General features: G+C 55.0%; 1 protein-coding gene across 2 annotated transcripts in view; it reads left to right on the top strand.

Annotated features, from left to right (window-relative positions):
• The window catches only part of CHD6 (chromodomain helicase DNA binding protein 6), a 185338-nt gene that overhangs the window by 81616 nt on the left and 78216 nt on the right, over positions 1-25506 (top strand). For both annotated transcript variants that reach the window (XM_084646086.1, XM_084646085.1), the window contains 6 exons: positions 5546-6027; positions 18915-19062; positions 20157-20306; positions 22816-22881; positions 23829-23887; positions 24428-24545. In XM_084646086.1, the coding sequence (XP_084502212.1) occupies positions 5561-6027; positions 18915-19062; positions 20157-20306; positions 22816-22881; positions 23829-23887; positions 24428-24545 (1008 nt within the window). In that variant the 5' untranslated portion in view covers positions 5546-5560. The remainder of the gene's footprint in view (positions 1-5545; positions 6028-18914; positions 19063-20156; positions 20307-22815; positions 22882-23828; positions 23888-24427; positions 24546-25506) is intronic.

Here is a 25506-nt window from a genome sequence, read left to right as displayed (position 1 = left end):
TTGAAGTTTTCTTACACCACTGGTTTGTTGATGTACTGTCTGTCATGAGCTCTGGGCTGTGCTCCCTGGTTTGTTATTGTAGGGTTCCTTGTGGGTGCTGGGCTATGTGCACAGGTTTGTTATTGTAGGATCTCTCATGGGCATTGGGTTATGCACTCTGGTTTGTTATTGTAGGGTCCCTTGCAGATGCTGGGCTGGTTTGTTGCTGTAGGGTTCTTCTTGAGCGCTGGGCTGCATGTGCTAGTTTGTTGTTGTAGGCTCTCTCATGGGCACTGGGCTGTGCACTCTTGTTTGTTATTGTAGGGTCCCTCGTGGTGATGGGGCTGTGTGTGCTGGCTTGTGTTTGCAAGTGGTCACTGAAGCACCCTTTCAAACTGATCTAAGGAACGCCATGGACTCTGCAAGTGCGCAAAGCAAACTGCATGATATAGATCCTTTGTGAGGCCTTGAAATGTGACTCTTCTGTGTGTATGGAGGACCTTGTTGGGCAGCGGATGTGCTGACTGGCTGCGCTTGGTTAACGTCCAATGTGGGGACCCCACTCTGGAATTCACAGGCCTCCAGAGCACAAGCAGAGCCCTGCCCAGTGACTTGTGTTGTGGTACTTTGGACCAGTAGCCACAGGTCACTGAACCATTCTGTGAGGCATGGGGGCGACAGAGCTGGGACTGAGCCACTTGTTCAATGTGTGGCCATTGTTGGAAGTACCAATTTAAATGTGGAAGTAGGAGCCAGCTCTGAGTGCCCTCTTCTGACCAATTTGGCTTACATCCATAGCATGCCCAGATGTGTGCAGAACTGCAATAACTATGGCAAGGCAGGAGCGTTGTCCTTGGAGGAGTTGCACATTCCTGCATGGCCCTGCAGGGTTTCTGTCTGGGGATGGTTTTATGATCAGAGAGCATCTGCTTTGGGCTTTCAGTGTTGGGATTCAGGCTGCCACCAAGAGACAGACACGTTCTGCTCAGCCACAGACTTCCCAGCATGTGGCTCTTGCAGAGCATCTGAGGATGGTGCCACGCAGAAGCGCTGTATGGTGCTGCTTATATGAAAGGAGCCATGGGGAAGTGCATGATGATGTTGAAAATCTCTTCATATTAAGGCAGATATTGGGGGAGGTGGTGGGAAAAGCAGCAAAGGTGCCTTTAGGGAGGAGTCACCATCTTCCACATAGCACCATCTTCCACACCCACCATGGCTCAGCCTCTGACCCGTTGGCTGAGAGACTGACCCATTCCAGGTGGCCGGGGGATGATGGTGCTGATCTTCCATCTCCAGGTCCTGATGTGGTGTCCCATCCGCTCCCACACATACTGAGAGGGGGCTGGCATGTCCCATTATGGGAACAGCACCTGAGGTGCTGCCTACAGGCCCCCTGGGTAGGGAGATCCCTGCAGCTGGGGATGTCAGCCTGTAGTAGTGTGTGGTATGCCCTGAGTCCCAAAGCCATGGGATACATTTGGAAAGGACAAGCCATTACCCTGCTGCTATAGGATGCTGGAGTTCTGCTTTCCATCTGGTAATTGCGCTCAGTTGCTCCTTAGCAAGGAAGTGAAGGGAGATTTGGCCTCTTGGGAGGGCTGTCGGCTTTGTAGCTACTTCAGTAAATCATTCTAGTTGATCCCTGACTCAAGCATCTTGGAAGATCCAAGATGTTCTCAGGAAGGTGGGGCGGGGGCAGATTTTAGTACCTGGCAGCTGGGGTCAGAGTCAGCTTCTTCAGAGCTGCTCTTCTCCCTTGGTGAATAAAGCTCCCCATGGTCAGTAACTTTTTGCAGTGCCCAGGTTTCATGTGGAGGCCGAGTTGCAGTAAGATCTGTCGCTGAAGCCAGTGTGGGTAGGACCGGGGCAGCACCCTGGTTGAGTATGTTACGTTTAACCTAGACATAAGTGAACATTAGTTGGTTGGTTGCATTCTGGTTTGTCTTCATCCATATCCTAAAACTCCTGCATTGGTTACACGGTAGCCATGGAACAGTCTGTGATGCTGTGCGCTGGGTGCGCTGCACAGCTGTGTGGAGGTCCAGGACTAGAACAGCAGGGTGTGCTGTAGTGATTGCAGGGGTGCCAAAACAAGCAGCATGCTGTAGCCACTCCTGAATATCCCTGGATATACAGAGAATCCATCTGTCAGGGTCTTTCAGGAATGTTAGGAATCGTTCCTCTTTCTGATAACATTTCACTCCCTACTTGTGTGTAAATACAGATTAGAAATCAGAAATTCCCAGAGCAACCTGCACTTGGACCAGAGCAAATAGGAACTCAGCCTTTCAGTACATAGGAGCATAAACAGTTACATGCTTGTCCCATGGTTATAGATTTTCCAAAGAATTCTACCCGCTTGATGATTCCTAAAATCAAAGCTTTGTTCGCAGGCAGGTCAGGTTTCCTTCAGCCCTTGTAAATCAAGGAAGTGCCAAGTGAAAGGAAAAGTCTCCAGTGTCCCCTGGCACCTGGACATCCCATTGCACAGTGGCAGGGACACACTGCACTCCCAGGGAGAGCACTTCTACTCACCCAATGTGCATCTGCAAGGCAAACTCTGAACTCCAACCTCAGCAGCAGGCATTACAGAGATGCTGGCCATGGCTCTAGAGTTGAGTTTTCCCCCTAAAGCAAGGATTCAACTTCTTTGCCACTTTTTCAGTGGAATTTAGTGGCACTTAGTCATTTTTCCATCATTAATACCAAATATTCATTTAGCTATTTAGTTATTTTGCATATTGCAGATAATTTGCATATACAGTCCAATGGTTAAAAAATGGAATGTGGGTTTAGTGCTGGTGAAGGCATCGGCCTGAGAACCCGAGTGAATGGAGGTCCCTTATTTATCTACAGGGCAGCAGCAGGACACACTTCTCCAACACACCGCTCTGCCTGCCTCAACCCTGGGTCATCAGAGGGCTGCCAGTTAGTGCCAAGCATGCAGGGGAGTGTGTAATGTGGGACCTGGAACTGAGACCCACCAAACTCTTCAGTCCCAACTGAGCGGGGCTAGATTCTAGCTGGTGCTATACGGGGAAAGGCTGTGTAACCCATCATCTATGTCCTGAGGTACTGGATCCTGCAGCAAGTGCTGACATCAGAAGGGGTCTCAGAGAGAGATTATGGAGGGGCTGGTCCCTACTCCAGAGCTAAATTGGGATTTGCTGATTTGGTATGTATGAAAAATACACTGTATCCTCCCCCAAACTACGGCCCTGTGGTTTAGGAACAGAAGGAAGCTTCTGAGAATTTCCAATTCATTAATAGATTTGAATTCAAGTTTTGTTATTCAGAATTATCTCAATAATGGACTAATGCAGGCTCTTCAGTCCTCCATAGAGTTGGCATCACTGAAAGCTTGTGCACAGTCTGCACCTGCCGACCTTTTTGGATTATTGGTCACTTTTATTCCCCTTCCCATAGCTTGGGCACTTGGAAAGTCCTATATGTCTGTGGGTGTTCAGCAGCCATGGTATCTGGATGTTGCAGGCTGTTCTGGGTATTACAGGGCAGTGGTGTGAGCCCCCTGAGCCCTGCTCTCAGCCAGGCTACTCACTGGGCCAGCACTTCACTCCACAGCTGGGGCCAACACCCCTTACTGTGGGCCCAGAAGCAATGAGTCCATGGTCCCTTGATGCTGAGGGGTGGGAGTCTCCTGTGGCCTCTCTCCCCCAGTTGCTGATTATTCATTCCTGTGGCCTCCCAAGTCTCTGATCCTGGGAAGCTGCAGTTGCCCATGGTGCTTGCTCTGCCTGTCTCGACATGTGCCAGTGAGAGAGGGGCTGCAGGAGGCAACCTCTTCACAGGTGTGGCAGGATCGGGCAGGAGATCTGTCTAGGAAAGGAAGCATGCTCCTTCTCATTACTTCTTGCACCACCCATCCCCTTTGGTCTCTCTTGTAGAGAGTGTCAGCAGGCAGTGGGGGCTGTCCAGTCCCTAGCAGTGCAGGGAGAGCCAGTGATCTGTATATGCTGTGCTAGCCCTGAAATTTTTCATCTTTTCATTCCCTTTCACACTGGGATGGCCAGGCTGAAAGCATCCAGATCGAAAGGCAACACTGCTCCCTGCTTTCTCACAGGCTCGCGAGACTGGGACGCTGAAAAGGAAACAGGGCCACCCCTTTCCCCATGCTCATTATAATTTCACCCTGTTCATTATTTGCAAAGAAAGAGTCATGTTTCTGGCTGGCTTGTGAGCGTCCCTCGGTCACTGTCTATCTCTGGCAGCTTTACTGAGGAACATTTCCTATGATACATCCTGTCCTGGTTTGAAACAACACATGGAGCTTAGGGTCTCCCATGAGTGCTCGGCACAGCCACAATGCTAGCAAGAGTCCTACCAAACAGTCCTCTCTTCAGGGGAAAGTAAACCCTATTACGCCAGGGTGCCCTAGTCTAGCCCCGGAGCTCTCTGGTCACTTTATTGCTCCCCTTATTGTGGCCTGTTTTGCCAGCTTTGGAGGTTGTTGGGCTGGTTTTACCCTGTCTGCTTGTGTCTCGGAGCCATGGGAGAAGGGGATTGAATTCTTTCAGTGGTTAGTGCTGAAGAAATTGCAAAAATAAACAAACACCAGAAGCAGGGCGAAGCAGAGAATATTCCAGACTGCTTAAAGTTTGCACAGCCCCTGGTGTCAGGAGTGGCCTGGGTATGTCTGATTCTTTAGAAGGAAGCACCAGTGACCCTGTGATCACACTGCCCAGCACTGTATCTGACTGGGCAGCTGCCTCCTGTCTGCATGCTGAATGAAAAACACTGCACACTCCTCAAGGGTAACCATTTGGGGTTTTCCTATGCCCCCTCTAGGCCAGCAAGGCAGCTGTAAAGAGATTGCAGTGCAGGCTTAAATCCAGGGAACATCCCTGGCTTGGGAACACCTGCCTGGCCGTGGAGCCAGCTCGACCTCACCTCTACAGCAGGTCTGAGTGCACTGGGTGTGTGGAGTCCAGGCAGGAGGTGAGGTGTAGCTAGGGCAACTCCGAAATCTGCAAAGTCCTATGAGGCCGTTGAGGCAGGGATTCTAGGCTCCACAAGTCCCTGAATAGGGGAGGTGCAAACTTCCCCTTCTCTGCCCCGGCGCCATCAGGAAGTGGGTTCTGCTCCCAGGGGGCACTGGATTGGGACCCAGAAGGCCTGCATTCAGCTCCCAGCTCTGCTCCTGACCTTGCTGGGCTCAGCTTCCCTGCTGTCAAAGGGAGGAGTGAGACTTACACCTTTGTACAGTGCTCTCCGATGGATTGTTGCAAAACTGTGCACAAGAGGTGATTGTTACTGTTGATTGATAGTTTTATGCCAAGCATCCATCTGCTTAGCAGCATGCACTGCACTGAACGCTGTCCTCATGGAACAGTGGCACCGTGTAGTCCTTGTGCATGACGCTGCACCAGGGAACCTCGGCAGAACAGTCAGGCTGTGTTGTAAGCATCTTGGCCTGTGCATAACACTGCCCCTAGACTTGTAAAGATCCATAATGTCTGTAGAGTGGCAGGACCCCAGCAGCCCCCACCTGCCATGTCTGCAGGGGCCATTTGCTTAACGCTCCTCCTTTTTGCTCTCTTTGCAGCTGTCTCATTCCCTGATGTCTGGCGCCTCACTCCCTTGCGAGTACAAGCCTCAGGCCCCCTTCGCCAGCAGCGCCGATCAGGAGGACCTGTGTCCCCACGTGAACATTGCAGACTTGGCCAGTCACTACCAGTGCCCAGAGGAGGAGCCTGGCGAGGCTGTACAGAAGAGGACACCATCCCAGAATGGCATGCAGGACAGCGGGGGTGGGGGCACCGGGGTGAAGAAGAAACGGAAGAAAAAGGCCCCAGGGGAGTTGGAAGTGGGGGAGAAAGGAGCTTTGGAGAGAGAGATGAAACCAAAGAGGAAGAGAGAGCCAAAGGAGCCCAAGAAACCCAGGGAGCCCAAGAAACCCAGGGAGCCCAAGCAGAAGGAGGCAGCCAAGAAACCCAGGAAACCCCGGGAGGCCAAAGCCCCCAAGGAGCCTAAAGAAAAAAAGAGCAGCACTGAGCCGGCCCCCAAGGCAAAGCCCAAGAAGGCCAGGTGGGTCTTGTGTGTGCAGTGCTGCGGGGTCCTGCCTGGACCACACTGCAACCAGGCCAGGGCAGAGTGGTAGCTGCTAGGAACAGACCAGGGCCACCTTTCCCTTTAGTCCAGAAGGACGTTGTGTGGTGGGACTGGGGGGCTCCCTGTATTGGAGGCAGGATGGCCACTAGCATATTGGAGTGAGCTGTGTGGGCAGCAGCCTTTGGGCACTCCTGTCTGCAGGGCTCTTGCTGAGATTGACGTACAAATTGTGTGTACACCACTGCAATATCTAGTGGTTGGGCAACACGACGCGCCAGCCGTGTTAGCACCATGCTGTGCAGAATCCTGTGTCCTCCCCTCCCTGGCCCTTGGGCTGGGTGTATTGTCACCTCTTAGGGGCATCAGGTGGGAGTCATTCCGGTATGGGCCAGGTCTGTAATGAGGCACTTACTGAAATGGTGGGGACACGAGACAGGCCTTCCAGTCTGTTTGACAAGGACTCTGCGGTTCCCATTCCAAGGAAGTTGTAGTGGTGGGTATAGGAGAGTAAATCTGTCCAGAGCATGTCAGTAAATGGGGAAAGCAGACTACATGCACTCCAGCCAGACTCTGGGGTTTGATTAGTACTGGAACCCTTTGCATGAGTGTGGGAATAGCGAGGATGTTAATAAGAGCACTAGGGTGAGGCTCTTCCTCTGGCAGGCCTATCACACGAGGATCTCAAAGCACTTTGTAAACCCTTTCAGCCCTATTGAGGAAGGTAAGTTTTATCCCTGCTTTACGACGAGAACGCTGACCCAGAAAGGAGTGAGAGTTAGAAGCAGAACCCACGAGTCCCGACTCTGACTTCCCTGCTGTAACCACTAGATCCCATCTCCCTAGAACTAAATTGTAGGTTGCCCTAAGCTCCCAATGGAAAGCATGATCCCCTCTCCCCCTGTTTGCAGTGTAAGAGTCAGCTGAAGGTGCTGTAGCTCTGAGGGCCTGTGAATTCTCTTGTGTTGCATAGTGTAACACTGCTGCCTTTGCTTGTCTGTCCTCCCTTTAATTAACGACGTGATGGGCCAGTAGAGGAGCTCCCATTCCTGGGGAAAGCCCATTAACTGGTAATATGCACAGCTGCATTTGATTTACTATCTGTCCAGCTGGCTAAAATAAATGTTTTTGGAGGGTTCTGTAACAAACACACTTATTGATTGGCTTCTGGGTGCTGTGGCATGCTATGCATAATCCATGTGCTGAGTGCATTTCCATGATGTAAGGTTAGTACCTGTGGGAGTGCAGTGCTGGCAAGAGACAAACATCTCTGGGCACTCCCAAACTTTGCCTATGTGAGGGCTGCGTTTGCAACGCAACAGGAGCTGGAGTCACCAACTTTGTGTGAAATGGGGGAGCCGGCAGCTGTCCTGGTCTGTGCAGTAGAGCCCTCTGCCCTCATTCATTGTGTGGTGTTCCTCAAGCTCAGTAAATCACTAGCGCCTAGGAAAAGCTGCTCTGGCTGCATGGGTCTTCAAGCCAGGGGTGCTCTGGACAAACCAAGAGGCACAAGCAGCGCAGGGACAGGGCCAAGCAAGGCTTGAGGAGGAGTTGAGTGGACAGTGAGGATGAAAGCAGGAGGAGGGAGGGCCAGTGAAGGCTGGGGGAGGGCAGACAGAGATGGCATTGCAATGTAGGCAAGGGTACTGGGCAGAGACCAGAGCTGGCTATGGAAGTGGGGAGGGGCTCGAAGGTGGGAAGTGACCTGGGCAGAACAGCCAGGAAGGAAGGGCAGCTTAACACTGGTGTTTTGGCTGGGCCAGGGGGCCATGGGTGAGGGGTGGGGGCTGCAGACAAGGGTAAGAGGAGGGGGTGGGACAAAGGGGTAGCAGACAGGTGGGCTGGACAGAGGTGAAGAAGGGAGTCTGTCCCTCCTATGTCAGAGTGAACCAGCAGCTGCATGGTCCCAGTGCTGGGCAGGGTGGGAAGCTAGCATGCCAGGCCCAGGCCAAAGGGAGACAGGCCCCTACCTTCAGCACCTGCTTGGCCCTTCCCACACTCAGCGGGCTGGTTCCATACCTGCTCCTTGTGCCCTGCAAGGAGAAGACCAGCTCATCTGCCCCCACCCTGCTGGTGGGCGAGATCCTCGCTACGCTGCCTGAGGCCCCAGGCTTAGCACCATGAACGCTCCACTAGGCCATGCTGCTTTTCGTGAACAGCTCCTGCATTCTATTTGCTGCTGGTGCTTGTCCCGGCCCCTCTCCCTGCAGGGTGGGGATCTGAGTTTGGGGCTCATGTTCTCCAGGCTGGCAGCACTGCAGAGGCAGCTTCTTCCAACCCTGCTGGGGAGGGTGAAGAGCAGGTCGTGATCATTTCTGGTGGCACCTCCATCACACACACATCTCTGGCTAATGAATAATCTACATGGGGAAGGCAGGGCCAACCTGGGCCTGGGATGGAGTAGGTGGTTCCTTACTAGGAGAGGGAGGGCCTGGTCAGGCCAGGCAGCGCTATGCAGCCGTCTCTGGATGTAGATGGTAAGATTGCCACGCACACTCTAAAGACCTGAGCATAGTGGCACAGCCTCCTGTAAATGATTTCTAATCATATGGGTTCATGAATGGAACATTTGTTAATTGTGACACACCAGTCAGTCTCTTGGGTGTGCATTTACGCTGTGCATTTACACTGTGCAGTTACACTGGCCGTGCATTTTCAGGGCTTTAATTGTATTACAGGTGCGAGGCTAGGCCACTTACAGCCTAAATGTCACATTTGTCTCAATCACTTTTTACAAACCCTGGCCGACCCATGAACCTGGGGGGCACAATCCAACGGATACATCTTGTGTGCAGCAACCCTTCCTCTGCAGCCTGGCAAACATTGTGGTGTGAGCTAGTGCTTGAGAACCTGTGTGGAATTGGCCATAGCCAAAGGGAATCTGACTCATGTTTCATTGGCCCAGCTGAGAGCTACGCACAGCGACAGCTAGCAGCGTGCACAGTGATGTGCGTTCACTTCTGAAAACCTTTTGGCTTATAGTGAGATTCTGTTACCTGTAAGAGGGGAAAGATGTTTGTGTGAGAAGTACATGGTCTTTGAACTGATGCTTTCCAGATGCATGCCTGGAACCAGTGTGTGGCATTGCCTGGTTCACTCCGGATGGGGCCGACTCACCTGCAAAGCATGTGCAGCCAGTGTTTGTGCCCCATTGGTGCTGGGCAGAGGCTTGACAGGTTTGATCAAACTCTGCTGTAGCCTTTGAGTATCTTTCTATTGAATTTGCTGGGGGTGGACTGAGTCCTGCTGGACTTCGGGTTGGGGTGAAGCTCTCATAGAGTAAAGGGCCATCATCCTGTCTCACTCCTGTGTGTGAGCCTGCTGTCGGGGGAAAGCAAGAGACTGGAGAGCTGCCCAGCAGACAGGAGAGGAGCTTTGCAGATCACCAGGAACTCCGCCTCTCTTTTTGGGAGCCCAGTCTGGGAACCTTGAAGTGTCTCCCATTTGGCACCCACAGTTAGTGGCCACTTTTGACACTGTTGCCCTGGGAGTTTGGTCTGTCTGTGTCTCTCTCACCCACTGTACAAAGTGTGTGTGTGTGTTGTAAGTTGAATTGGATCCATTCTTGGGTTGAACAAGCTGGTGCCTCCCTCCGCCGGGTCATTACCCTGTCAGGTACTCTTAGCTGTTTGTGTGCCGGTACTGCTGAGTGGCCCCAGGTGAGCTCAAGGCCCCTATGGGCTGGGTAGAGAGAGTCTTAGCTCCAGAGAGCTTACACTCTGAACAGCTGAGGTGGGGAGAGGCTGGCCCAGCGGTTAGGGTACTGCCCTGGGACTGTGAGTCCTGGGTTCAAGTCCCTGCTCTGCCACAAACTGCCTGCTGTGGTGGTTCAGGGCTCCCTGCTCCTGCGTTGGTAGCAGTGCAGGGCTCCCCGCTCCCGTGTTGAGGGTGCTGCGGGGGCGCAGGACTCGCCTCACTTGTGTTGAGGGCACTGCGGGGGCGCAGGGCTCCCTGCTCCCGTGTTAGCGGTGCTGCGGCGGTTCCCAGCTGCCGCGCTGAGGGCGCTGCGGGGGCGCAGGGCTCCCTGCTCCCGCGTTAGCGGTGCTGCGGCGGTTCCCAGCTGCCGCGTTGAGGGCGCTGCGGTGGCCCAGGGCTCCCTGCTCCCACGTTAGCGGTGCTGCGGCGGTTCCCAGCTGCTGCGTTGAGGGCGCTGCGGTGGCCCAGGGCTCCCTGCTCCCGCGTTAGCGGTGCTGCGGCGGTTCCCAGCTGCCGCGCTGCGGGGGCGCAGGGCTCCCTGCTCCCGCGTTAGCGGTGCTGCGGCGGTTCCCAGCTGCCGCGTTGAGGGCGCTGCGGTGGCCCAGGGCTCCCTGCTCCCGCGTTAGCGGTGCTGCGGCGGTTCCCAGCTGCCGCGCTGCGGGGGCGCAGGGCTCCCTGCTCCCGCGTTAGCGGTGCTGCGGCGGTTCCCAGCTGCCGCGTTGAGGGCGCTGCGGTGGCCCAGGGCTCCCTGCTCCTGCGTTGGTAGCAGTGCAGGGCTCCCCGCTCCCATGTTGAGGGTGCTGCGGGGGCGCAGGACTCGCCTCACTTGTGTTGAGGGCACTGCGGGGGCGCAGGGCTCCCTGCTCCCGTGTTAGCGGTGCTGCGGCGGTTCCCAGCTGCCGCGTTGAGGGCGCTGCGGTGGCCCAGGGCTCCCTGCTCCCGCGTTAGCGGTGCTGCGGCGGTTCCCAGCTGCCGCATTGAGGGCGCTGCGGTGGCCCAGAGCTCCCTGCTCCTGCTTGTTGCTCATGGCCTGGCTCACAATGAGGGGCAGCACTTCTTCCCGCTGCCTGTTTCAGATGCAGTATGTTGCTCTGGCACAGGGGTGCTGGGGAGGCTGTGCCAGCTGCATCCCTCTCTTGCAGAGAGAGCTGGACAGTGACTTCCAGGGGGAGCTAGAGTTCTGCAGAGAGTGCAGATGAACAGAGAGAATATCTTCTGCCAGGCTTTAGGCTGTCATCCCCCACCCATTGTGTGCTCCCCGAGCCTGCCTCCCTCTCTGAAGTGGTGCGTTACTGACGGGGACTGTGGCAGGGCTGCAGATAGGATTCCACCGTTTGCCCCAGGGTAATGTGATTTCCTGGCAAATGATGATGTTTTGGCTAAAGCATGGGACAGGGAATCCAAAACGTGGATTCTACTGCTGACTCTGCCACTGACATGCTGTGCAAGTCCGGGGCAGTCAGTTCAGCTCTCCTTACCTCTGTGAGCGAGGGATACTGCCCCCAGTGCGTGTTGTTAGGAAACGGGCAGGTCCCACACTTAGAATGGGAAGATGTGGCAAACACTGCACTAAGTGTTGTCCTGCAGGCTGCGAGTGTCCCAGTGTAGTGGTGTCCCTGGCATCAAGCAGGCATTTTATGAGGATCAGTTCATTAATGTCTGAAAGGAGCTTTGAGCTCTCCAGGTGGGAGGTGTGAGAGGAGGTGATGGTCCTCTCCTCTTAAACCTGGGGTCTCCTCTTGCCAGTTGGCTGCAGGGCCTGGTTACATCATCATCTCTTTAGCAGGCACCAGGATTATAGACGTCTTTCCCCAATCTCTTTGCCAAGCACTTCAGTTTGGTACCATTAGAAACGAGAGGGCTCTGTCTCAGAGAGCCCAATGCGAACTAGCAGTATTACTGGCTCAGGGAAGACTCACAACTCCTTCCACTTTGCCCACACAGAGCTGACAGACTGGGGTATCAGAACCAACGTGAGGAAAGACATGAGATAACTGATCAGATTTCTCATGTTCATTTTCTTCTGCAGAGGACTGAACTGTTTCAAATAGAGCTTCCAGAGGAGCAGTCCATGGGGCATGTGGGTCAGGAAGCCAGGGTTGCACTTTGCACTCTGAGATCTGCAATAACTGTACTTCGAAGCATCTTCAGCCTGTGGATCTCAGAGGTGGGAAAGTGATAGTCCCTCTTGTGTTCTACTGAGGGTTCTGTGCATGTGCCTGGAGCTGGCGCTGTTGGTTCACGCATACCCCATTGATTCGCCTCATGGTTACAACTGAGGCGATAAAGGGCCGGACAGACCGACCGCGCACTCAGTTCCTTCTCACCACCACATGGTCGGAGTTGGAGCCTCTTTGTTTCTCTTGTGACGTATTTCTGCAAACTGAGAAAAAAGACTGTTATTCTTGTACATAGTTAATAGTTTTGTTATTTTTATAGTTTCAGTGGTAGTTCTTTGGATATTAAGGACTGGGGATGCCGTTTTCACTGTTAGTCCCATTCTCTCCCATCTTTCCCCTCAGTCTTCCCAACACCCAGGCATGGGTACTGGAGTATGGTGAAGACACCAGGGTTCAAGATCTGCGCTTCCTGCCATTGCTCGTTCTCGGTCAGTGACAAGTACCAATGCCGCCCTTGTGCCTCCCCCAAGCAATAAGTTGCATCCAAGTGCATTATCTGTCTCTCCTTCCCTGCACGTATGCGGAAAGGCTGGGCTCTTCACTTCAAGAAGCACCTCATGGAAGTCACCATGAGGCTGCAGTCAGATCCAGGCCATGGAACGTCCGTATACGTTGGACTGAGCAAGCTAAGAGCATGTCTCCTACCACAGACCTCCAGTCCAGTTCCACCAGTACCAGCGCTATGGACCCATGTTGGGGCCTACCCATGAGGCAAGGAAGCCTGCACGTAAGCATGGCAGTAAGTCTTCCTCCATGTCCAAGAAGAACACTACCCAATCCATGAGTTCTGTCCACAGAGAAGCAGCACGTTCCAAGGCGCACAAGCACGATAAGAAGACGCACAGACCATTGTATCTGTCGGCCCTGTCCACTGAAACTCATACTTCTTCCAGATTGGCACTGCCAAGGTCCAGGAAACCTCTGGATCCATAGCAGTCCTCCGCTCCAGCTCTGGTTCCAGCTGAAGAGCGGTTGCCACTGATCTGGGGAGACTTGGGTCAGCCTCTGGAGCCGCATGAGCTGTTTTCTTTTGCTGAGGAGAGGTCTTCTTGCCCTCTGGCACTGTCGCCTCCTCAGAGAGTGCACTTCTCAGGTTGGACTTGCCTTCTTTGGGCCATGTTCCCGCCTGCTCCCTAGAGCCTTCTACAGTTTCCTCAGTTCTGATGGCACCACCATTTGAACTGGCTTCTGATTTCTTGGATTCGGAAGATTTGTTCAGGGACCAAGGCCGTCCCCTCCCGTACCGCCGGCGTGAGTACTCCAAGGCCCTGTCAGCTTCATGGTAGTATCCACCATTTACCCAGCATTGGTGTCTTTAGTACCCTGCTCTATGGGGCCCTCCTCAACATTCGCAGTCAGATCCATGCCAGGATGGCTGTACTGCGGCTCGTGGCCGCAGTACCCACTGTTGGAACCTTCCTGCTCCGCCCATGAGGAATCCCCTCTCTCCCCTCTCTGACCATCATCCACCAGGCATTCAGACTCGGTGTTAGGTAATGCACCGCTGAGTCCAACTCCGATGGTACCACTAGATCTGGAGAAGTTCCCCTCTACATCCCTGGATACCACAGTGTCTTCTACTCCTGCCTCGCCCCTGGATGACTTGCAACAATTTCAGGAGCTGCTTTGTAGGGTGGCTGGTGCCCTCAACACCCCACTGGAGGAAGTGCAAGATAAGCAGCACAAACTGCTCAACATCTTAAATTCCTCAGTACCAGCCAGGGTGGCCCTACCAATCAATGAGCTATCATCCTTCAACCAGATAGGACTATTTGGCACACTCTGGATACCTGCACACCTACCCTCACAGGAGTGGAGAAGAGGTACTAAGTGCCTCTGAGGGGACCTGAGTTTCACTTCTCCCATCCTCCACCGAACTCTCTTGTGATTCAGGCAGCTACCAAATGGGCTCACCAACAGCACCCGCGTTTCATCCCGGCAGATAAGGAGGGGAAGCACCTGGACCTTTTGGGCCACAAGGTCTTTTCCTCTATCAACCTAGAATTTTGCCTTTTGAACTACTTGACTCTGTTTGCAAAATACAACTTCCTTACCTGCGGGAAACTTATGGATTTCACTGATAAACTGCCCCTGCAGGATCAGGCCCGATTCCAAGCTCTCCTAGAGGAAGGGAAGCTGGTGGCAAGGACAACGCTGCAGGCCGCGGTTGACGCAGCAGACACTTCTTCGCATACGATGGCCAAGGGTATTGTCATGCACAGAGAGTCCTGGTTACATTCCTTCAACTTCCTGAAGGAGATCCAGACCTCCATAGAAGATCTTCCTTTGATGAGTCTCACCTCTTCGATCAGAAGACTGATGACTCTCTTCACTCCCTCAAGAACTTTAGAGCAACCCTCCGGTCTCTGGGTATCTACACACCGGCGCCCAAGCTCAAATTCTACCATCCACCTCCAACCCAGTGCTTCAAAGCTCCCCAGTTTTTCCAAAGATCCTATGAGCCTTCTCGCAAACGGCAGAGGACCCAGCAATCCTATCCTTCCAGTTCATTGTCATCACAACCTCCTGCATCTCACACTCAAACATCTCAGAGAGAACACTAAGAGAGCCGCGAACTATTGTGCCTCATGCTGTGCTCCTGGCCCACCCGCTTTGGCAGGTGCCTAGCTATCTTCTTGCTAGCTTGAAGTGCAATAACAATGGACAAGTGAATCCTGGATGTCATTCGACATGGCTATACAATTAAGTTCCAAACACTACCTCGTCCATATCCCCGACCCGCGCTTCAGGAATCATTCTCACAACCGTATCCTCACCCTAGAAGTGGACTTCCTACTTCAGATGGGCACGATAGAATCTCTTCCCACAGCCCATCAGGGGGCAGGGTTCTATTCCACTTATTTCCTAGTCCCCAAAAAGACAGGCGGGTGGTGACCGATCCTAGACCTATATCATCTCAACCGTTTAGTATGAAAACCAAAGTTTTGTATGGTCACTCTGGCGGCCATCATTCCTTCCCTAGAAAGAAGTATGTGGTTTATGGTTCTTACTTTCATGTGGACATCCATCCTTTCCCACAGACGATTCCTAAGATTCATGGCAGATCATCATCAATTTCAGTACAGGGTTCTCCTGTTCAGACTCAACACTGCTCCTCATGTATTCAACAAAGTTTTCTCAGTTGTGGCGGCCCACCTCCGCTGTGGAAGGATCCTTCTATTCCCTTATTTAGATGATAGGCTGCTGGCGATACGATCAAGAAGGGAAGCTTGAGCTTCAATTTCCATGTTGCTCACACACCTCTCCTCCCTGGGAGTGAGCATAAACATTGAAAAATCAACTTTGGACCCCATGTAATTGCTAGAGTTCATTGGGGCACGTACCGACGTGATCTCGGCTCATGCAGACCTGCTGGAGGACAGGTTCCAGACCCTTCAGGACCTAATTTTCAGGGTGGTGTCCAGTCCATCTATCCCAGCCAGAACCTGCCTTTCTCTTCTTGGCAACATGTCGGCTTGCACTTGTGTGACTGCATTCGCTCATCTGCAGTTTTGCTGCCTACACCTATGGCTCCAGAGGGTATATTTCCCTACGCACCTGTCCTGGACTTACAGGACTCATGCTCTCTCTTGGCTCTGTATGGTCCCTGGGAGGAACCCCTTCAGTGTGACAGCCGTTCTCGGGGGTCCACTCTCTCTCAGCGGTTAAGCTGCAGGCCCCTCTGGCTCCTGGAACCGCACCTCTCTGAGCCCTCAGCACGCCTGTCTCTCACCGGGGGTCCCCTCAGGGAGTTCCCTCGCTCTGGACCCCCGGGCCTCCACTCCCAGAGGGAATAATGCAACCCTGATCTTTAGGCTGGAGTGACTCTCAGCCAGCGTAAAACAGAAAGGTTTATTGAGCATTTGAACCTAGCACAGGAAACTCTTCAGGCCCTCAGGCCTAGCATCCCTCAGCACCATATATCTAGGTCTCTCCTGCATCCAGGTGGGCTCTGGCTGCTCCCTTTCTCCACTCCAGCAGCCCCCTCCATCCAGCCAATTATCTGATGTCGTCTCCCCCAACAGCTCCTCCCCTGTCCTTTGTCTTCCGTCCCAGGTAAACAGGTCATTGGGGTCCTCACCCCTTTGTCCTCCCACGGGCCAGAACCGGCTGACTGCCAAGTTGGGGTGGACCTCTTAGTCACCAGGTCACCAGTTGTTAGGGTACCCCATCTCCAGGCTGTTGTCTGGGGGTCCCGGCTGCTAGGCGACGTCACACCTGGTCCTCTGCACCAACAACCCTCTCTCACCACCTTGTTAAACGTGCAGCACACAGGAAAACTGAGGTGCGCACACACTATTCATGGAAAACACTACAAAAATTCCCAACTTCGTCACAGCACCTTTCTATGGATCTTCTCTCCACTTTTCCCCATGAGGTCCTCTTCCTACTCCAGTGGTGGGCAGATCTTGCTCGGGTGTGCACTGGGATACCGTTCCTCCCACCCTCCTCTTCCATGACAATTATCATGGATGCCCTGCTCATTAGATGGGGGGTCCACATGGGCAGGTGCATGACTCAAGGCACTTGGACTGCTTGGGAGTCCCGGATGCACATCAACACCCTGGAACTTAGAGCAGTGAGGAGAGCGTGTTGGGCATTTCTCCCATCCATCCATTCCTGTCATGTCCTCATCATATCGGAAAATACCACTGTCTACTGCATCAACAAGCAAGGGGCACGAGGTCTCCCATGCTCTGGGCGGAGGCCTTTAGGATTGGTGCATCATCCTCAAGATTCTGTTCTCCGTGGCGAACCTTCCCGGAATTCAAAACATAATCATGGACTCTCTCAGCAGAAGGTTCATGAATGGAAGCTTCACAACACTAGTCACCAGCATTTTCAGCTGCTGAGGAACTCCAATCAGGGACCTCTTCGCCTCCCAGGCCAACATCAAGTGCACCTAATACTGCTCCAGAGGCTGTCTTGGTGTCCTGTCCCAGAGCGATGCTCTAGTCCTTTGCTGGTCTGATCGGTTCAGTTATGCCTTTCCTCCCCTACTGCTCCTACAGTGAGTCCTGCACAAGGTCAGGTGAGAGAGAGTGACAGTCATTCTGATTGTCCCCTTCTGGCCTTGACAGTTCTGGTTTCTCCTGCTTCTCTGCATGTCAGTGCACACTCCCCACTACAATCTCTCCCGGAACTGGTCATGCAACAGGGCAGATGGATCCGGCACCCCAGAGCTTGGTTTTTGGATGGGCATCTTTATTAAAGTGGGAATGCCTGTCGGCAGTGCAGGGCATTCTCTTGAGCAGCTGGAAGGAGTCCTCGAGGTGCTCCTGTGGGGCCAAGTGGAATATTTCACTTCTTGGTCCCAAAGCTGGAGCCTTGTCCCTGAAAATGTGGACATCTCTCTTATTCTGGACTATTTCCTCTCTCTGAAGGCATCCAGCCACACTCTCAGCTCCATCAAGTGCTACTATCAGTGCCTTCCACCCTCCATTTGAGGGGCACGCTGTCTTTACTCATGTATTGACTTCCAGGTTTTGGAAAGGTCTTCTATGAACCTACCCTCCTGTTCAGTCCATCACTCCTCAATGGGACCTCAACCTTGTCCTAACGACATTGACAAAGTCACCCTTTGAACCTATGACCTCATGCTTTCTCTCTTCACTCGATAAAGGTTGACTTCCTAGTGGCTATCACTTCTGCGAGACAGGTGGGCAAACTGGGGGTCATGATGGCTGATTGCCCCTTTACCACTTTTCACAGACAAGGTTTCCCTACTTGTGCACCCCAAGTTCCTGCCTAAGGTTGTCCCTTGTTTCCGTATCAACCAACCTATGCACTTACCTGCCTTCTTTCCAAAGCCTCACGCTTCAGTGGAGGAACAACCCCTTCACTCCCTCGACATTCCCAGGGCCCTGGCCTTCCACCTGCAGGGGACAAAACCCTTCAGGAAGTCCCCTAGGCTTCTTTATTGCTGTAACTTAATGCATTAAGGGACAAGTGATTTCCGCTCAGAGGATCTCTAAGTCGGTTTCGGGGTGCATTATGCTCTGCTACCAGTTATCAGGGCAGTCTCCATTGCGTGGGATACAGGCCCATTCCACGTGAGCTCAAGCATCAACTGCAGCCGTGCTTCATGACGTGCCCCTTATGGACATCTGTAGGGCAGCCACGTGGAGTTCAGTACATACCTTCTCTTCCCATTACACCTTGGTGCAGGACTCTTCTATGTATGCCTCCTTCGGTGCAGCCATCCTCCTCTCCCTGGTTGCATCGTCATCATCCTCACACCCTCCTCCTTCTTAAGGTACTGATTGTTAATCACCCTCAGTGGAATACCATAGGGACTGTCATGCAAAGAAGAAGAGGAGGTGACTTACCTGTAAGTGGTGGTTCTTCGAGATGTGTGGTTCCTATCTGTATTCCAGTCCTGCCCTCCTTCCCCTCTGCCGCAGATCTGATTGATTTGTGGTGAAGAAGGAGCTGAGGGCACAGTCAGTCCACCCCGGACGAAACCAAGGGCATGTGTGTGGACACAGACACTACTACTTTTAAAAGCTCCAGCTCCGGGTGCATGCTCAGACCCCTCAGTGGAATACAGATGGGGTACTCCATGCATCTCAAAGAGCCTTCAGTTACAGATAGGTAACCTCCTCTTATCACTCCCAGATACCTGCTCTGACCAGTAGACCACACTCCCTGACAGGGCTGACCGTGTGGCCAGGTATCCTGGCCACGTCCGTGTGGCTCTCTGACCATGGGGCCAGGCATCCTGACCAGATTCATGCAGTGCTGTGACCATGGGGCCAGGCCCATGGTCAGAATGCTGTGACTGTGGGGCCAGGTGCCTTGCGTACAGCTGGGGTTCACTCCCAAGGGGAGCTCTCCCCACTGGCCTCTGTGCATCCTGGTGACCTGATGCAGAAGCTCCCCAAAGTGGGATTAAAGAACTAAAAAGGCAAAGGGTTTTGCTGGCCTCTCCCTGGATGCTGAGCTCTGACATCTCTGGAGAAGGGATTAACTGTCCGTCTCTCCTGGCAGCAAGGAGCAAGGACCAACCCCCGTGGAGAAGAAGAAGAAAGGGAAAAGGAAAAACGAGATCCCAGTGGAGAGTTTGGAATTGGATCAAGGCCTCCTTAGCCCGTCTCTGCAGAGCCCTGAGGAGTCTGCTGAGTCGGCCGACAGCCAGGTATGTGCAAGGCGCTGGCCTCAGTGGGCTCAGCTGGCTAGAGCCTGTTGTACGTCCTGGGGATCTAACACAGCTCTGACTTCCTACAGCTGATTTTGTACATCTGGGTGCCTGTGCATTGAGCTTAGGTAGCAGTTGGTCAGTGGATAGCTACCTTGGCCAGGTTTGCGGCTGGTTATGTAAGAGTTAATGTCAGCACACTGCCCTTGCACATCACTTGTCTGTGTTTCCCTCTGACCCCTTGCTCCCCAGCTCAGTGGGTCTGGGAGTGCCTTGCTCCTCATGCCAGCGGGAGGGTGTGCTGAGCACAGCATGGGCAGCACCCCCCCAACACTGTGGAGCCCTGCTGGTCTCTGGCTCTCTGGGCAGCAGGGCTGCAGTGCTACTGGCAGCCTGCTCCATTCATGGGGGTGGGAGCGTCATGTTGAGAACCTCCCTCCGCAATCCAGCAGTAGCGCAGCTCTCCATTGGGGTCCCCTAAGAGATGGCCCATGTGATTTGGGCAGGGGATTCACCATCCCCCAGCATCCTTCAGCCCTGGCCTGTGTTCGGTGCGCACCCCAGCCTGAGCCCTGGCCTCTGTTCGGTGCTCCCCTGCCACCTCTGAGCCAGGCTAGAAAAGCATGTGGCTTAAACCAATCCTCAGAGGTGCCAGGCGCCCTTAATGCCCCATGGTTTCCGAGGATTGCAGTCCCTGGGCACCTACCAGGATGGGCCCGAAATGGATGCACCTGAACCACAGGGCTGGAATGCTGGGTGCAAACACCGTGCTCCGTGTTGGGGGTTCTCAGGGAGCGTGTGAGCAGCTGTGTGTTTTGACCTGGGGAGGGGGATCTGATCTCTGGTAGTGCCCTGTGTGAGAGCCAAGAGACGGAGACGGAAATCACTGTGAGAATAGCTGCGCACTCTGGCAGTGTCTGCTGTATAGGGCACTGTTGTCCCACAGGCCGGGGTGGGGATGGGATTCTCCCAGGTGTGGCTGCGCTGTCTCCCCTCCTGCACCTTTCCGTCCCCTGTGAGTTCCCGTGGCCATGGGGAGGAAGAGGTGGTGTTGTCCACCAGCCCTCTGATTGTCTGTGTTGTCTACCACACAGAAGCGCCGCTCGGGTCGCCAGGTGAAGCGGAGGAAATACAATGAGGACCTGGATTTCAAAGTGGTGGATGACGATGGCGAGACGATAGCAGTGCTGGGAGCTGGGCGAGCCTCCGCGCTCTCCGCGTCCACGCTGGCATGGCAGGCAGAGGTACGGGAGGGCCCACTAGCCTGTCTTGCGCCAGCCGTTCCTTTAGAGAGGGGCTGGGGCTCTGCTGTATTGAGGGAGGGGCATGAATGTGGTGTTGGCTGTGTACTGAAAGCAAGCAGGAGCGTGTGGGTCTGAGGGGGAGCCAGCTGTGTGGGGCAGTGCATGTGCCTAAGAGGATGGGTGAGAGCTGCCCAGAGCATTGTCCAGCTGAGCTCAGCATGGCTCCTTGCAGAGTGTGCGGGGGGCTCTCCGAAAGCGAAGCGTTCAACCCCAGCACCTCCTAGCGCTGAGAGATAGGAAGGACCATCCAGAGCCCCAGCATGTCGGCCTGCCAGGTCATTGAGGGCCTGTTCTCAGCCCATGGTCCGGGGCTTGAGCTCCCTCTTGTTTCTGCAGGCCCTGCTCTGCCCCTTCTCTGGGAGGCTATTCCCAGGGGAGGCTGTCTTCCTGCCCCACCAGCTCTGCCCCGACACCACACTCAGTGATCCCCTCCCTCCTTGGCATTAATGCCCTCGGGGTGTCTGTGGGCTGCTACCATGTCCCTCCTTCCGCATCCCCTAACCACACTAAGCTGTCAGGACTGAGGCTGTGGAGATTAGTGTCTCCAGCCTGCTGGTATCTTTGACTCCTTTCCAGTTTCTTGGCATCTCTGGCAATGCAGTGCCCTGTGTGGGGGGTGTGATCACAGCCCACCCATGCGGTATGGGGCAATCGCTTCCCTGCTCCAGAGTATGGGGTCTGTCTGCAGCCCAGCGCTGTGCTCGCCATCTTTGTAGCCTCATCACCTTGTGTCTGGCACGCTGGCCACTCACTGTGAGTCCTGAGGCATTTCGGATGTGCCTGTATACACGCTCTCTCGGTGCCCATGTCTCTACTCTCTCCAGGTGCCCCTGTGTCAGTGCTCTGTCCTGGCAGACTCTGACACTTCTCTCGGCCGGGTCTCTGCTCTGAGTGTCAAGCACTGGCTGCTCGCTCCCTGCTCCAGCCCTTAGCGAAGCTGTTCAATATTGATTACAGCCTCTCTTTGTGTACCCCTTAGTCAGCTCTCAGCCAAGCTTCCACGTGAATATTAGTCATCTCCTTTACTGAGCTGTTCAGCGCGACCCTGCTGCTCTTCCCAGGGGAGATGTTCGGCCCTTTCTCTCTGTTGCTGATTCTCCTTTGGCCACTGTCACAGGCCTGTGATCCTAGCTTGGCCCATGGAAATGATTTGCAAGTGAGATTTCCTGGGAGACCCCAGCAAATCCTTTGCTGAAATCCAAATGGGAAAGGGAAGTGTCCTTGGCAGGCCCATTGGTCCCACCTGCCATCTGCTTCCCTCTGGGCAGGGCAAATGTGGCCTGACCCCAGCACACCCCAGAGAAAACCCCATTCTGGGTGGGTCACTATGTGCAAATGCTCCATCCCTCCTGCTCCCCTGCGGCATTATGCCAGCAAGTCCGACGAGCTGCGGCCTCTGGGGCTGGCTGCATTCGTTGCCTCCATCTGACATCCAGCATTTTAGAGGTGACCATAGCAACTGTGGCTAGAGAAACCCACTGGCACCTTGGCCCTTCCAAGGCTAGGAACAAAACCCACCCACAAGGCTCTTACAACACTCGTGTGCAGTGTGCATGGTGCCCCCAGGGATGGAGATGGGGAGTTTTGTGAGTGGCACAGATAGTGATGCAGCCAGCCATGAGGTGTGGGGCTTTCCCCGATGTGGGGCTCACCCCGATGTAGTTGGGTGCCCCACCTGTCCTGCTCTCAGGAGCCTGTGGCTTGTATTTCCTCCCCCTCCCCCAAGCCCTTCCACTGGCGGTCTGCTTCTAAACTTGCTCCAGCCTTGCGGCAGAGCACAAGCCCCTCCCTGTGGAGAGGGGGAGTCATGCCCTGCCCTGGGACACTCTGTGTCCCAGTGATATTGCAGGGTGGAAGAGGACACGTGTCGTCCTCAGGGTACCCCCCACATTGTGCGTGTGCTGTGCGCTGCTGGCTCCCTCGTGCCCCTGGGAGAGGCTGGAGCTGGTGCACCGACAGGCAGACGCTGGCCCTGAGGCTCTGTCCAGCCCCCAGTGCAGAGCACCTCCCCGTCCTCTGGCTTGCTGGTGCCATTCCCTATGTGTGTGTGGCTAGGAGGGAATAGCACCTTGGCGTTGGGCACTGCTGGGGCTCAGGTGGGGTCTGGGCGGCCTCAGCTGAGTGCCACCAGGAGGAGCCAGGGTGCTGGGATGATGCTTCCCCTCTCCTGGCCCCAAACACAGCCCTGGAAATTGCAGCCCCATCCAGGGGCCATTGAAGCTGCTGCTGGCCTGTCTGAAGAGCAGTGAGTGGTGCTGCTCTGATCCCTCTGAGCTGGGACTGTGAAGAACACCCCATTGTTTACCAGCTCCAGGCTCCCACACTGCTGTGAGCCCAGTGGGCAGAAGACGAGTGGGGCGGCCAGTGAGCTCTGTGTGGCAGGGCTGCGGGTGCTGTGCCCCACTACCAGGCCAAGGTATTGACTCTGCTTTCCCTTCGATGCCCTCAGGAGCCCCCTGAGGATGATGCCAACATCATTGAGAAGATCCTTGCCTCCAGACTGGTGCAGAAGGAGGTGAGTGTCCCTCCCCTCCTGTGTCTAAAAATGGGAGACACCTGGGCACAGCTCTGGCATACTGACATGGCCCTATGGCTGCCCATGGCCTCCTCGCTGGGGGCTGAGGCAATGTGATGTCACACCGTTGGGGGTTGGACACCCCCAAGGAAGAGGCATAGCCCACTGACCGGGAGTCCCCCTTCCCCAGGAGTCAGCCCCTGCTGCCTCCCATGAGCATCTGCTCTGGGCTTTCTCAGGATACAGTGGGCACGATGAGAGAAGGGCTCTGATTGGCTGACTATGGCCATTGCTGGGCCTGGGTGAGGCCAGCAGAGGAGCCTCACAACAGAGCAGCTCCATGAAGGGCAGAGATGGGAACACTGCCCTTTCTGGAGCAGCGGGGTGGACTGCGGGGTTGGGACAAGGTGCGTGAAAAGGGGTCTGACAGAGCCTGCACATCCCAAAGGGGCAAGTACTGGGTCCCCACAGTGCCAGCTGTGTGCAACTTCTACTGGATCCCACACTTCTGGGGTGTGGTAGATCCCAGCGCTTCCTGTGGGTGGGGCTAACGTGGTGCCCACCTGGCCTTGGGCAGGGGAAGGCCATCGCCCATCAGTCGGGCAGTGAGCCAACGCGGGTGGGAGCCTGGGCCTGGTGAGCTGTTGGCATGTGGCTGCCCTTTGCGGAAGTGTGTTCTGGGGCAGCACATGGAGGAAGTTCTGTCTCTCTGTTACCTTCCTGGCCCTCCACTGAAACCTCGAGTTAGACCTGGGGCAGCGCTCGTCATCTTCCCGAGCCCCATGCTGCTCCGCTCTCCTCTTCGCTGTCTCCCGTGCTCCTGTTCTGCCTCCAGTTTACACACAGGCCAGAGGAGCAGAGTCGGAGCCCTGACCAGGGGAGAGGTCCCTGGCCCCGCACCCCTTCCCTGCGCTGGCTGGTGCTAACCCGCTCACTCTTGGTTTCAGGTTCACCCGGGCGGCCTGGCCTATGAGATGGAGGAATTCTACGTCAAGTACAGAAACTTGTACGTGCAACGTCTATGTTCTGTATTGGCACACGTGCTGTGTGCAGAGTTGTGTGTGTGCACGTGCTGTGTGGAGAAGTATGTGCGTGTGTGTGCACGTGGTGTGCGCAGAGAGGTGTGTGTGGCCGTACGCTGGGTGCGGAGTGTGTCTGAGGAAGTGCTGTGTGCGGAGGTGTGTGTGCACGTGTGTGCCCCATGCTGCTCCCCTCGCACTAGCGCCCACCTTGCTGGGATGGCTGCCAGCTTGATGCAAACCCAGCCTGTGCTAGCTCTGGCTAGGTGCTTGGAACCTCTCCCCCTGGGCTTCCTTCTGAGCCCATGCCCCTGGCAGGGTGTTAGGAACAGGAAGTCGCTGCCATCCTTGGCCATGGAGCTCAGTCTCAGCTGTACTGGAGCCATTTGTTTCCCCAGCCTCTGGCCTTGTGTTACAAACCAAGGGCTTAGTGCAGTGGGGGGGTCACTGAGAGCTCCTTCATGCTGGGAGGGGGGCGGGATCGCGACCCACCAGGCTTTCATATTTGCCTGCCTGTTGTTCCGCAGCTCCTACCTGCACTGCAAGTGGGCGACGCTGGAAGAGCTGGAGAAAGACCCCAGGATCTCTCAGAAGATAAAGCGCTTTCGGAACAAGCAGGCCCAGATGAAGCATATCTTCACAGAGGTGAGGCCATGGCCAGGCGGCTGACACTTCTATCTCCTCTCTGGAGAGCTGGGCTAGTCGAACTGGCTGGGTGCTGCTCGTGAGCCCCGGCTGGGCACTGCCGTCTGCCATGCTCTCTGCCCAGCTGTCCCCAGTTACAGTGCAGGAGCTTCAGCTTGACGGCTGGCTTAGCCAGACCTGCCCCAGCTCTGTTCTGAGCGATGCGACCCAGCTGGAGGCAGCCAGGCAGCCTTTCTCCTAGTCCTGGGGCTGGCTGCTAGCTCCAGCCCAATGCCAGTGGGTTGAAGGGGATACTGGATGGACTCTGCTCCTTGGCTCACGTGTGTATGATCAGGAGAAGCCTCACAGCAGCCCAAGCAGACGGGGGGAGAGGTATTCAGCAGTGCCTGTGGGGCCAGTGACACCCCCCACAGTGCCAGACATGACTGCAAGCTGTCAGCCCTGCTGCCCCCAACCCACCGTGGCTCTGGGGGATCACACTGACAGTCCACGTTTGTCTAAGGAAGGACATAGGGCTCAGGCCAGCATTGCCACATGTGAGCTAACCCAACCCCCTGTGGCTTGTCCCTGGCATGGGCACCTCGTGCCTCAATTTAGCAGGTCATGTTCACTTTGATCAGGGGGTGTATGGTGCCATCGTGCCAGGGCAGTGTGCAGTGGGGCAGCGTGAGCCGGGGCATGCGGCACCATCGTGCCAGGGCAGCGTGTATCAGGGCAGTGTGAGAAGGGGCGTGTGACACCATCGTGCCAGGGCAGCGTGTATCAGGGCAGTGTGAGAAGGGTGTGTGTGGCACTATCATGCCAGGGCAGTGTGTATCGGGGCAGGGGATGTATAACATGGGGTGGCATCTGCATCTGGACTCCTCTTGCAGCCCATGAAGTATCTCTGCTGCAGGAGTGGGGGCAGCGTGGCTCCCTGGAGAGCCCTCTGGCATTACACACTCATCTGTGCAGTGTGCCT

This window comes from Lepidochelys olivacea (genome assembly GCF_965140295.1).
Source record: "Lepidochelys olivacea isolate rLepOli2 genome assembly, chromosome: 13".
Classification (NCBI taxonomy): Eukaryota; Metazoa; Chordata; order Testudines; family Cheloniidae; genus Lepidochelys; species Lepidochelys olivacea.
This window is presented reverse-complemented; position numbering and strand designations above follow the sequence as displayed.